Below are 13,932 nucleotides of genomic sequence, written 5' to 3'. Positions count from 1 at the left end.
TGAATTTTTCTCAAGTTGACTGCCTTAGATGATAATAACATCCTCTAGTATTCGTCTCCCAAATACTGCAAGTCTCGAAATACCGAATCTTCAAAGTCTGCCATAATAGTTTCAAGACAAAATTCCAAATTCAAATTACGAATTGCATTTTGAATAGTCTCAAAAAATTCTTCGTAAATTTTTCTTGATTTAGAAGATAATATTCCATAAATAGCTGTAATTGGACTGGAATTGAACTCAATTCTGATAAAATATATTTGCTTGAATATGCATGGTGTCATAGAGAAATTTCCATCCATATACCATACTTTGGAATTTGCCAATAACGTTAAATTAGTATTGGTGCTGAATATTAAAAGTCTATCGTTTCTTCTTTGATTATCATAAATTAAAAAGTTTTCTGAATCCGGACCAAGAGTTGAAGTTAAAAATGATGGAATATCTTCTAGATCTAGAATATTTTTTGGAATATGTAGAGACAAGCGTTGATTTCTTATTGTTCGCTTGAAAGAATCTGCAGAAGGGAGAATAATTCTGGATGATGTATCACATTGAGAAACAACATTTGAATAGATTTGTAAGGGATTCTCTTGGCTCTTTTTTGCAAGAAGTTTTGCCTTGTTGCACAACTTCGTCAGTTTTATTTGAGTTTCGTCTAATTCGTGATTGTGAGAGGTTCCTTCTTTAGGAAACTCAAAGTTATGATCTGTTCTTAAGCTTCCTCTGCATCCTTGCGAAGACTTTTTAACACAATTAAAAATTATATAATTTTTTGTTGTCGAGTGCCTTGTATACATATAACCTTTGAAACAAATTTTTTTTCCTCCTTTGTTAAATTGATTTAGGAAAAGCGATTATTTTAAGACGGAAAATAAGTCAAGTTCGTTAACGAAATTACGGACTTGACTTTTTTTCCGTTTTGCGCTAAATTTCGAAAATTTATAAGGGAATAAATTTCAAAAATGGAAAAAAAGTAAAGCGGAAAAAAAGTCAAGTATTGAAAAAATTTGTTAAAAATTAAAAGTTGCTATTATTGCGAAAAAGATACAATATAAAGTAAACAAAGACGACTTGACTTTTTTTCCACTTGACTTTTTTTCCGCTTACGGACTTGACTTTTTTTCCACTTGACGTTTTTTCCGCTTGACTTTCTTTCCTACAATCAGACAGGCAACCTCCCAGGTGTTGGGCAGGTTTCCAAGAATGCCCAGGAATGGTTGGCCATACTTGACTGAGCTCTTCAACAGCACCTTTAGTGCATCCCTGTCCGTTGCTGAGTTTAAAAAGCTGGCGTCCCATAAAACTGCTGCTCCGAGGGGGAGGACCAGTCAACCGGCGACTGCAGGCCCCCCGTGCAGTGTAGTGCACGAGCACCAGAGTAGTGATTTATCACTACTCAAGCATGTGTATGAGGTATTCTCTCGGAATCTCTCTGCATTTTCGTCTGTCCCCCTAGCGGACCGCAGAGTGACCGGGAAGATACCTGCGTGTAAGGTCAGAGGTGGAGTACTGACTGGTATCAACAGGGCCATTGCTCACCATTTGTTGAGTAAGCGGCCAGAGTCTCTAGAGGAGATTTCCCTCCTTTTGTATGTGGCTCAAGTTACCTACGAGGAATTGACGGTTAAGCCCAGACAACCTAGTAAGTGGAAGGACAACATCGCTGCAAAGATTTCCTTGCGCGAGGTAGAGCTGGAAGCACTGATTGGGCACATTTCGAATGTGGGAAACGGGGTCAAAGGCAAGACTCCCCCCTTGGTGCGTACCGTATTTTACCGACACAGGGCCGCTAAGTGGGACCTGAATGAAGTCGTTAGTGCAAAGAATGAGGTAGAAGAGTCTATTCTTGTTTACAAGAAGAAACTCTCTACCTATGAATCGAGGTTTAAACATAATCGAGAGAACAACCTGTTTGAGTTTAATCGCAGGATGTTTTATCGTCGTTTCACGATGATGGGGTGAAGGAGGGTAGCCAGCAAGACTCGGAGATGTTAGCCACATGGGGGAGTATGTGGAAAGTCCGACCTCGCAAGGGAAAAGTGGACTTTAGCCTAGAGTCTACCAGACCCTTGATGACCGAGTCTTGCGGTGTCTTTGACATTCGCAAGAAGTTCGATGAGGCAGTTTCCCGCCTTTCAGATTGGAAAACTACCGGGATTGATAAAGTATTTAATTTCTCTATAAAACGCTGTACCTCATTGCACGATTGTATGTTTAATATAATCGAGAAGTGTATAGCGTGCCCGGATAGTATCCCAAGCTGGTTGTGCACTGGTGTTACTTATTTGATACCAAAAGTGTCCTGTCCAGCGTCTCCGGCGGATTATCGCCCGATAACCTGCATGCCCACCTTATACAGTACCGGTCATATGTTTTAGACATTCTGAAAAAATCCCAGTGTTTGATTTTTCTAAAGAAAAATCTTATTAAAAAAATGCTTTTCATTAAGCATTATCCATTTTTTTTAGTTATTTATTTTTTCCCAATCTCATCGTCACTGTATTTTCGACATCTTGATCTTTTTATAGATTTTGTCGAAACTGGCCCAGTCATATGTTTTAGACATTTACGATGCACATCCATAATCTGGAATTTTTAAAAGTTAAAACGAGTTTTTATTAATTAAAACACAAGTTAGTATTTAGTTACATCTCCTTTTTTCGATATTACATCATGTATTCTATTTGGGATCGACAAATACAAGTTTTGAATATAATCATCTCCCATCTTGTTCCATTCATCTTTTGCCATCTCCCATAGTTGCTTAACGTTCTGAGGGTTTCTATTTCTGATTTTGCTCTTTAAATAATGCCAGCAATTTTCTATTATGTTAAGATCTGGCGATTGTGCAGGCCAATTGTTTAAAATATTCACTCCTTTTTCAAGCAAATAATTTTTTGTAGACCGTGAAGTATGACATGATGCACCATCTTGTTGGAAAATAAAGTTATCATCATATATCTCAGAAAGCCCTTGTTCCAAGATTCGTTGATATTCTACGGAATCTACATTTCCTTCGCACAATATCAAGGCACTTTTTCCATCGTGTCTGATACCGCCCCAAACCATGATTGAAGGTGCGAATTTCTGAGTTTTCGTTGTGTAGTTCGAATTGAATCTATTTCCAGGAGGTCTCCTTACGAATTCTCGTGCTTTCGAAATTAATTCGATGCGGCACTCGTCAGTAAAAATGACCTTATTCCAATCGAATGAAATGTTTCTAGTGCAGAATATTTTTCTCTTCTTGATATTATTAGTTGAAAGTCTAGGTTTTTTAGCTGCTATTCTTACGAAAAGTTCATTTTTGCGTAAGATTCTTCGTACAGTTTCGACACTGACGGTTTCCGTAATATTTAGGTCTTTTCTGATTTCATTCGCTGTTTTTTTGGGAAAACGTCGAGACTCACGTACAAGATTCCTTTGAGCACGTGCCGAAAGAATACAATTTCTTCCAGATTTTGGTCTGTCGTAAAACCCATTTCCATCCAAATACCGTTGGTAAGTGTGATTTACGGCGCATCTGGATATTCCAAGTAAAATCGATATTTCCTGTACGGTATGACCATTTTCTCGCATAAAAACAATTCTATGACGCTGTTCAACAGAAAGTCGTGGCATACTGCTTTCAAATTAATTTAAAACACGTTTCCGATACGAAAAATAGAAAAAAAGTATAAATTTTATTGAAATATAATGAATTTAAATAAAATGTCTAAAACATATGACTGGGCCAATTTCGACAAAATCCTTAAACATATGAAGAAGTCGAAGATAAAGCGAAGATAAGATATGAAAATGATAAATATATAAATAATATAGATAATACTTACTAAAAAACTTTTATTTTATTGGATTTTTCTTTAGAAAAATCAAACACTGGGATTTTTTCAGAATGTCTAAAACATATGACCGGTACAAGCTGATGACCAAGCTGGCTTGCGGAAGAGAACTGGCGCTGCGGTTACTCCGACGGGATGCCCCCGTTTTCTGAACAACAAGAAAACCAGAGTAGCGAATTATTGCTACTTTTGCAAGTTAAGAAAATATTTAGTAGGCATACCTCTGCGAATCGTGTTGTCCCTTTTGCGGACCGCAGAGTGACTCGAAAGATATCTTGGGACGGTCAATAAAGTAACCCTAAACGAGTTTACGAGACGGTCAGTTTTGCCTTTCAGACTTCGCACCGACTTTTCTTATTGTGCTAATTGAAGATTGCGATTTATTTTGGCCCAAGCACTATTGCGCTTTATGGGTTGTGTTGGAGTGAGTGTGGGTTATAGTTGGCTACCATAAGGTGTATAATTTCATTATATAAAATTGAAAACCAATCAATGATTACATGTGTCGAACAATCGAACAGTTTACATCTGACCCTGGCTCAATTTCAGAGTGTTTATGTAATGGGGTCACTTATTTTATGCCTAAAGTAGATAACATGTATCCCCAACATGTAACAGTTGATGATTAAAGTGGTAGCTACTGAGGTCAGAAATTTTATGGAGTGCCTGCAAAGACTCGATGGGCAAAATCTTGGAACGTTATATGATGGTCGTGGGTCTGGAGCTCAAATACAAGTTGACGACTGACACTCCTGTGTGTGGTGACCTAGTCAAAGTCTTGAAGATCTCCAAGAGTATAAGTATCTTGGCGTGGTTGAGTGCCCAGCTTCATTAATCACAACTGAAACGAGAAAGTATAAAGTGGAGGGTTGCGTAGTATGGCAGAAATGTTATACAAAACTCGCCTAAATGTAGGGAATTTATTCCATGCCTTGAACGAGTACACGATCTCATTGCTAAACTACTACGTAGGCCTGATCGATTTCGAGCCGAGTGAGTACGATGAAATTGACCTTATTTTCCGAAGAGTACTCCGAAAGAATTACTTCCACGTATTGGCAAGCAATAAGCAGGCATTATACTTATCTCATGGGCAGCTAAGACGTGGACTGAGTAACATCGTGTATTTTATAAAAAACGATAACAAGAACAAAGTTAGATGCTACCTAAAGTGACTGAAAGGATAGTCAAGAGGCTAGGTCAACGACACCGCGCTGCATATTGAATGACAGTTTCCACGAAATACAGCTACCGTGATTCATTGAAAAAGCCAGCTCTTTTCCCTCCGGTCGTTTGTTTTTGAAGAGATTCTCATACCATAGTCAGTGAGGAGTTGAGTTGCGACCTTGCCAACGATTTACGAGGTTTCGAAGGCAAGAGGAACAAACTCAAAAGAGACCCGAATACACAGGTATTTCGTCCTTTTTAACTCTTCGGCCTGAGCACTAACAGATCCCGGATTGGTGCAAGTCTTTGGTAGCATCGTCGCCGAAGAAAACTCGACGCAAATGGCATCCCAAACCAGGTACTTACTTTCCCTAAAAAGGAATGTCGGGATGCTTGCCGTCGCTCCAAAAAAGGCCGACTGGCTCTAAAATGAAAGGGAAATCAGCCGACTCTAAAGCCCTCCTGACAATTAAATAGTTTTTTTGTTCTGATAATCTAAATAAAACATTATTTTCTCAAAAATCTTTCAACTCATCAAAAAAATTTATTTAATAAATAATAATAGATTTTAATTTGGAGTATTTTTTATTGGCTAGGCCAATTAATTAAAATAGAATTAATTCTTATAAATAATTTAAATTAAGAAATAACTTCATTATGACCTCACAAGATGTGCTAAAAGATCTCTGCAGAAAAGAGAATGAACTCTCTGACGAATCTGCACTAAAAGAATGGTCATCAAAGAAAATGGCATGGATATCAGATCCAGAAAAAGGCTTTGTTGCAGGAAGCATCACGAACATCGACGGGGAAATTATTGAAGTCAAGCTAGAAAATGGTCAAATAAAAAACGTTACAAAAATGGATGTCCACAAAATGAATCCACCAAAATTTGACAAAGTTGAAGACATGGCCGAGCTCACGTGTCTAAATGAAGCCTCTGTATTGCACAATATCCGTCTTCGCTACAATGCTGGCCTAATTTATGTAAATGGCCTATTTTCCATTTTTAATGAGCAGACTTATTCTGGACTGTTCTGCGTTGTTATTAACCCCTACCGGAAGATGCCAATATACACACCGCAAATCATCAACCACTACAGCACGAAACGCAAGACCGAGCTCCCTCCACACGTGTACGCCATCGCGTCTGAGGCTTACAGAAATATGATCCAGGGTAGCTTTGTTGCACAAAACACGTAGATCGGGACAATCAGTCGATTCTTTGCACGTACTGATTACCCGGTAATCAAATTAGGGGAGAGTCTGGAGCGGGAAAAACTGAAAATACCAAAAAAATCATCCAATTTTTAGCTCAGGTCGCTGCAAAAACGGAAAAATCTCACGACGTGGCTGGGGTTAGTTTTTTATTTTGATCCTCAAATAGGAAGACTTGAACGAGCGGCTTTTGCAAACAAATCCAATCTTAGAGGCCTTTGGGAACGCAAAAACTATAAAAAATGACAATTCTTCAAGATTTGTACTTTTTTCTAATTATTAAAGGGAAAATTCATTAAAATAAACTTTAATTCTTCTGGGCTAATATCGTCTGTTAACATTGACACATGTAATTTGAATTTTGAAAATTTTAGACTTGTTGGAGAAAAGTAGAGTCGTTAGGCAATCAGAGAACGAACGGTGTTTTCATATTTTCTATCAAATTCTCTCAAATGGTTTTTCTCAAGAATTAAAGAGTTTTATTAATCATGAAACATGTTTCAGCTGAATTTATGTGCGAGGATCTGAGCAATTATCCATATTTGACGTACAAAAATATCCAGGTCCCAGGAATTGATGACTCCAAACTTTTTCAAGAAACTCAAGAAGCTTTTAATGTTCTTGGAATCTCGTCAGACGTCACGAATAGTTGGTAGTTTTGTTAACATTGCAGATATTTACAAAATTCTTTTTGGGATTTTGACCTTTGGAAAAATAGAGTTTGGAAAAGAACGGAACGGCGACCAAGCGACGTTACCGGACAATTCATGTTCCAAATTATATTTACATTCACAGATGCTCAAAAAATGTGCCATTTATTAGGAATTCAAATTGGAGCTTTTACTCAAGCTATTTTGAAGCCAAAGTTCAAAGTCGGGATTGAAACTGTACAAAAGGCACAGACAAAGGACCAGGTATTGTAAATTCCGAAATTGTTCTCAGGCAGTCTTTTCAGTGGAGTCAATTGTGAAAGCAACCTATGAGAAACTGTTTAATTACATTGTAGTGAAGATCAATAAACAGCTTAACAAAAATAAATTGGTTCACGAAAACTTCATTGGAATTTTGGATATTGCAGGATTCGAAGTCTTTGCGGTTCATTTTTGGAGTCATTTCCTTTAGGTCAACGGATTCGAACAGTTGTGCATAAATTTCACCAATGAGAAATTACAGCAGTTGTTCAATCATACAATGTTTATTATGGAACAAGAGGAATACAAAAAGGAAAATATTAGCTGGGATTTTATCGACTTTGGACTTGATCTGCAACCCACCATTGAACTTATCGAGAAAGTCTTGATTTTTTTGCATTTTTAAGCCTCTTGGTATCTTATCGGTGCTTGACGAGGAATGTTTGTTTCCAAAAGCTACACACAAATCATTCGTTGAAAAACTTATTTCGCAAAATAAAGAGAAGAACAAATTCATTGTTCCTGAAAAACTAAAAAAATTTGCTGATTTTGGTATCCAACACTATGCCGGCAGAGTTTAAGCTTTATTAACTACTATAGGTGGACTATTTCTGCGTAGATTGGCTAATTAAGAACACGGATCCACTTAACGACAACATTGTGACTATACTTGAATCCTCTTCGAACCCTCTTGTCTCGGAGATATGGAAAGAAGGTTTTCTGAGCATTTTTATTTTTCATTTAGGCCGTTCTGCGATAGGCACTGAAGAAAGTTCGCGTAAAAAACGTGGAATGTTGCGGACGGTCTCTCAACTTTACAGAGGACAATTGACAAAGTTGATTGAAACTCTCACCAATACCAAAGTCCATTTTGTCCGCTGTATAATACCCAACTTACAGAAAAAGGTAAATTTATCGTTTTTATTTCAGCCTGCGATGATTGACCATTCTCTTATTTTGGATCAACTTCGTTGCAACGGAGTGCTCGAGGGAATTCGAATTTGTCGTCAGGGATTCCCGAACAGAATTATTTACCAGGATTTTTTTCAACGATATTCAATTCTAGTCTTTAAAAAAGAAATGGATAATTTTATGGATAGTCGAAAGGCCACTGAGAACATGGTACTTTAATTAAGGAAATTGTGGTAGTTGGCGGAACTTGAGTTAGACTCAACCCTCTACCGACTTGGGACAACTAAAATATTTTTTCGAGCTGGAGTATTGGCCAATTTGGAGGAAGAGAGAGATATTAAGCTCAATGCAATCATGATCGACATGTGCACAAAATGTCGAATGTTTTTGGCCAAAAAGTGCAAATTTGACTTAAGATAATTATAGACATTACCTAAAACTGCAGAATATACTTTCCAGCGTTGTTGTCATCCAAAAGAACTTTCGAGGGTATAATCGACTAAGGGAGTGGGGATGGTTTAAGATGTATACTAAAGTTTACTTCGAGAATAATATCGATAGCTACTCCCACTCGTCGACTTCAAGAGAGAAGACGACGAGAAGAAAGCTGTCGAGAATGAAATGAACTCTCTCAAAGAACAAGTCAAAAAATTGACCGCGCAAATACAAAACTTGATAGATCAAATTTCGAAATTAGAGCAAGAAAATTCAAAGGCGTCTACAAATCTTGTAGAAGAAGTTAACAGAAATGAAGAACTTGAGCAGGTGAGGATTTCTCTTGAAAGTAGGAACTTGCCGATCTGAGCAAAAAGAAAAATGAATATAACAGTTTGATTGAAGAAATGAACGAAGAAATGCAAGAAATTGAACAAAATTCCAAAAAAGTGATAAAAGAAAGGCAGGAATTGGAGGAAATAGTCGCAGAAACAGAGAAAACGTAATTGAATAGGATGCTGTAATTGATAGGTTGAGGGAGCAGGAAGATAAGTATGGACGGGTAATGCACGAAAAAGGCAATTTGGAACAAAAACTGCAGGAGCGAACGGACGATTTGTCCAATAAAACTCATTTGATTGAAAATGTGCATAATATTAGATTATGCTAAGCTTAAAAAAGAAAATAAGACTGCCGAATCTAATTTGATCAAAATGGAGGAACTGTTACACGCTGAAGAAGATCAAAAGAAAAACATGCAAAAAATAAACAAAAAACTGGAAGCGAGTGTCTCCGAATTGCAAGCACAGCTGCAGAGTGAAATAACTGTAAAGTCTTTTAATATTCCACAGGACAAAGTGAATTCTCAAAAAGCCGAACGGAAGGGTGCCTCAGACGTGAGAGAGTTGAAAGAACAAGTCGAGGAACAAAAAACGACAATTCAATACATGAACCAGAAAATTTTGGCCAACAATGAGCAACTGAGCTTTTTAACAGCAAAGTCTATAGTTTTTTATGATTTAATAGGGCGGACGAAGAAAGTATGCTAAAGGAAAAGTCAATGAAGGAAAACCGTGAGTTGAAATTTACTCTGGAGGAGTTAAAGGAGGAGCTTGAAGGGGAAATAGAAACCCGAAAAAACCTTGAAAAGTCCAAACACTTTCTCATGAACGTTTGAAATATAAATGATTTCAAGGAATTGGAAGGAATGAGACTTCAAGAAGAGGAGGCTGCGGATTTGAGTCAAGCCGAGAGGAACTTGATGAAAGAAAAAGATACCAAAATAAATTTACTCCAAAAACAAATGGAAGAGCTCAGTGCGGAAAATGAAGATGCCATGCGAATCGCTAAGAAAAAGGCCGTGGATGAAATCAGTCGTCTTACCGATCAAGTTGAATCAGTTCAGAAGGTCGAGAAATTCTACTATGTTTAGAGTGAAAACAATTTTATGAAAAAACTTAAAGTGACTGAAACTGAAAAAGAAGAATTGGCCGCAGAAGTTGACAGTTTAAACAAAAACAAGCAAGACGCTGATAAAAAACGGAAACAACTTGAACAGCAAATCATGGAACTGGGTCAAAAAGCAACCGATCTAGAAAAAATCAAGTCGGACATGTCTAAACAGAAATCCAAGGACGCGGTATTATGAGTGGGAACTATTTTTAGTCCGAAATATCAAGGATAAGCGAAGCGTTAGACGACGCAGAAAAGAAAACACCGAACTTGAACGACAATTAAAACAGTCATCTTCCCAATTGGAAGAAATCAAGTCCAAACTCGAGGACGAGAAGAATTCACTGTCCAAAGCAAACAGTCAAGTGAACAAAATGGAGGCCATTATCGACGAACTGAACGAACACATCGAAGAAGAGGCATTGAATTCTGAGGCCAAAGGGAAACAGATAATGTCACTTCAATCGAAAGTATTCCTCCAAACACATTTCAGTACAACGATGCCGTCAGTAACGTTTCTGTTTTGACCGAAGAAAAAGAGCGGATAGAAGAAATTACAAAAAAACTTCAAAAAGAAATAGAATCAGTTAGGACTGAACTTGATATTATTTCGGCTGCCAAGCACAAAATCGAAAAAGCAAGCACGGTGTATCAAAATGAGGTTTATTTTTGTGATTAGTTTGAAAGTTGGCGGACTCAAATTCCCAAATTGAAGCCCTTGAACTCGAAATGTCGAATCTTACAAAAAAACAAAAAAAATATGACTCCGCCATGTCCGAAGTGAAGACACTAAACACAAAGTTTGTTTCAAATTGTACAATTTTCAAGCCTCACAAAAGAGCGGGATACATTTGAACAAAATTTAAGAAACCTTGAAAGCAAATGTCTCTCGTTGACGCGAGCATGCGACGAAAAGAACAACGAACTTGAAGAGATGACAAAAAGGCAGATCGCTACTTCAAAGGAATTAGCGGATGTGAAATCGACTGTCTCGGGGGAGGCGGCAGATGTCTTCCTTGACTATTTATGTTTAGAACGTGAACATGAAAGCACAACTACGGGACTTGAAGAAGAAAAACGAGGAAATATCTTCTCATCATGAAGAACTTCAGGACGAATTATTTACTACTCAAAATGAACTGAATCGGAAGGAGGTGGCATTTCAGGCAGAAAGAACCGACTATTCTAGAAAAATTAACGAAATGTCCGAGGAAATGGAAAATAAACTACGATCTATCAACAAGAAGGTGTTCATATAGATAATGTGTTTCACAGATGGAAGAAACGCAGCAGGAGCTCCAGTCTGAGAGTCGAGCCAAAGCTTCCGCTTTAGCCTCTAAAAAGAAATTGGAGATTGAATCGCAAGAATTTGTAAGCAGAATGGACGAATTAAAATCAACTGTTGAAAATTTGACCAAACAAAACAAAAAGCAGAATGTTCTCTTTTTGAATTTAACGATTAGAATTTGTGCAAAGAAATGCAAAAAGATTTGGAAAATGCCAAGAGTAACGAAAGTTCTTTGAATGAATCATGCAGTCAACTTCAATCAAAACTGAACTCTGCGTTACAATCAGTTGCAGAAATGACCTCGCGGGTCACTAATTTGGAGCAAAGTGAGAAAAACATGTCCTCTGAAAAAGACGAAATAAATCAAGAACTTGAAACCCTACAAGGAAAATTATCCCAAACCCAATCTGAGATCTCTCAACTGAAAAGAATCAATCACAACCTAGCAGAAGAATTGGACGAAGAAAAAGTTAATCACGAAGAATTAGAAGACGAATTGCGTAAATCAAATATTCTTGTATATCCACTTCCCAATTACTGTTTCTAGAAAGACCAGTACAGTAACCAAATCTCCGCGGAGAAAGCAAATTGTGAAAAATACAAGACACAAAATTCGGATAACGAAAAGAAAAATAAAGAATTGACTGAACAACTCATGTCCATTCAAGAAGAACTGACAAAAGTCAAGGGTTACAAAGATTCTTTGGAGTCTAAAATGCGAAAAATGGCATCAATGGAGACTGAACTTGAACAGGAAATAAGGTAAACTGAATAGCTTCCTTATTCCAAGGCAACGACGGGAAGCGGAGAAAAAACTTAAATTAACGAACAAGAAGTTAAAGGAGTCCGTTATTTTGGCAGACACAATGCAAGAAGATCTGAACAGGTCAAAGTCCGAGGTTTTCTGGCACAGATAAAGTCTAGAATGACACATTCATATCACGGAACAAAACCCTTAAAAAAAACTGCGAAGAACTCGAAGATACTGTGGATAGTTTTAAGAATAAGCTAAGGAAGATTCAGTCGGAAAAAGACGAACTTGAGGAGGAAAATCAAAACCTATCCAAGGAAATAAACCGACTAAAAACAATAAAGTAGCATATGTAGTCTACGTATTAGTCGATCCGCAAATAAGAAATATTAGATTTACTAATAATATTCGGATATTGGATATTTTTATTAATAAAGACTTCTAAATCAGAAACTCTTTCTTCTATATCAGTAGTTCCCAACCTTTTAGAGAACGTGGCACCCTATTTGGCTTACTGAACCCATATATAGTTTTTAATAATTATCAGTGTTTTATTAATACAAAAATTAGTGAGATGGTTAAGGCTGATGTCTCTTGCATAGGTCTGTAATATTCGGCCTTAGCTTTTAAAAGGATAAACGCACGTCTCGTTCTACGTATAGTAAGTTAGCGCATTCTTATGCTCTATATTTCCACTTTCATAGAGATAAGTCGTTAGAAAGTGAACTAAAACTCTTAAAGCGTGGTTTGTTATAATAGGATATTCTTTTTTATAATCAGCCAGGACGAATCAATATTACGCTTTACATATTTCATTTTTAATGTTCTGTCACTTGATATAAAAGCAAGTTCTTCTTCCTCCTTTGAATAAAAACTCGTTTCTAGTTATTTCGTAGTCACCCAATCATAGAGTTTTATTTATTTATTAAATCACCAAGATCACGCTAAAAACCGAACAAACGTCACGTGATCTCGATGCACTCAACCAGGGACCTCATCTTCGCTCGGTGATCTTTCCACGAGCCCACACAAAATCGCACCGGGCGGCAGACCGTTTTTGGCGGAGCATTCGCTGACGGGCCCAGGTTCATCTTGATGAGGTCTTCTAGAGAAGCTGGACCGGGGCGTTGGCTATCATGCGACCAACGATCGGTTAATCTGAGGGCCCTTTGTTGGGCCTCCTCGATTCGCCTCCTGTTGGACCACGATAACCGCGGACCCCATGATCTGCAGGCGTAGGCAATACAAGGTTCGAAGTACTGGCGGTAGATATTCGCCAGTACCGGGTGCGACCCGTTTTTCCATATTCCGGATAGAGTTCGTAGGATGTTCAACTTTTTTTTTCGCAATTGCGAAGGAGGTTGTCTGCATGTGGGGAGAAACAGAGGTGCATGTCTAGGGTTATCCCTAGGACCGTCTGACTCCTGTAGAAGCGTACGGACATATTATTCAGCTTTAAGTCGACTGAAGTCCTTCCCAATCTTTTGTCCGAAGTGAAGAGGGACGTGGCGGACTTTGCCGCGTTTACCACGAGCCGCTTGTCCGTCAGCCATAGGTTCAGCCGATCCAAGTTAGCTTGAAGCCTTTCAGAGGCCTTCTGGATGTCCCGGTCCCGTGAGGCTAGTACGATGTCGTCCGCGTATGAGAGAACAATGTCATTGTTGTCGAGGGAGGGAGGTCTTCCAAAAATAGGTTTCCGGGGATAAGGGGGATCCGTTGGGTAGAAGACGAGATTTGGACTTCAGACCACCGAGGCACACCCTTCCCCTTCGTCCACTTAGAAAGTTGGTAATCCATATTTTTAGCTTCAGAGGAAAATCGGATTGGAATATCTTCCTTGAGAGGAGCTTTCTCAAGACGGAGTCGAAGGCTTTATGGATGTCGACGGAGCAGAGCACGGTCTTTTGGTGCCTCGGTTTGCTGGCAAAACCGGTACAGATGAAGTTTGACAAGGATTGA

General features: G+C 38.2%; 1 protein-coding gene and 1 pseudogene across 1 annotated transcript; both read left to right on the top strand.

Annotated features, from left to right (window-relative positions):
- Positions 1-5,663: 5,663 nt before the first annotated feature.
- LOC115227371 lies at positions 5,664-11,036 on the top strand (annotated as a pseudogene).
- A 173-nt stretch (positions 11,037-11,209) lies between these two features.
- Positions 11,210-13,932, top strand: LOC115227370 (myosin-9-like). Its single transcript, XM_029798232.1, has 4 exons — positions 11,210-11,305; positions 11,398-11,739; positions 11,770-11,984; positions 13,779-13,932. Exons 1-4 carry the CDS (start codon positions 11,210-11,212, stop codon positions 13,930-13,932), a joined length of 807 nt encoding a protein of 268 aa, XP_029654092.1.

This window comes from Octopus sinensis, unplaced genomic scaffold (genome assembly GCF_006345805.1).
Source record: "Octopus sinensis unplaced genomic scaffold, ASM634580v1 Contig02842, whole genome shotgun sequence".
NCBI lineage: Eukaryota > Metazoa > Mollusca > Cephalopoda > Octopoda > Octopodidae > Octopus > Octopus sinensis.
The sequence above is the reverse complement of the archived record's forward strand: the minus strand, read 5'-3'. Positions and strand labels throughout refer to the sequence as shown.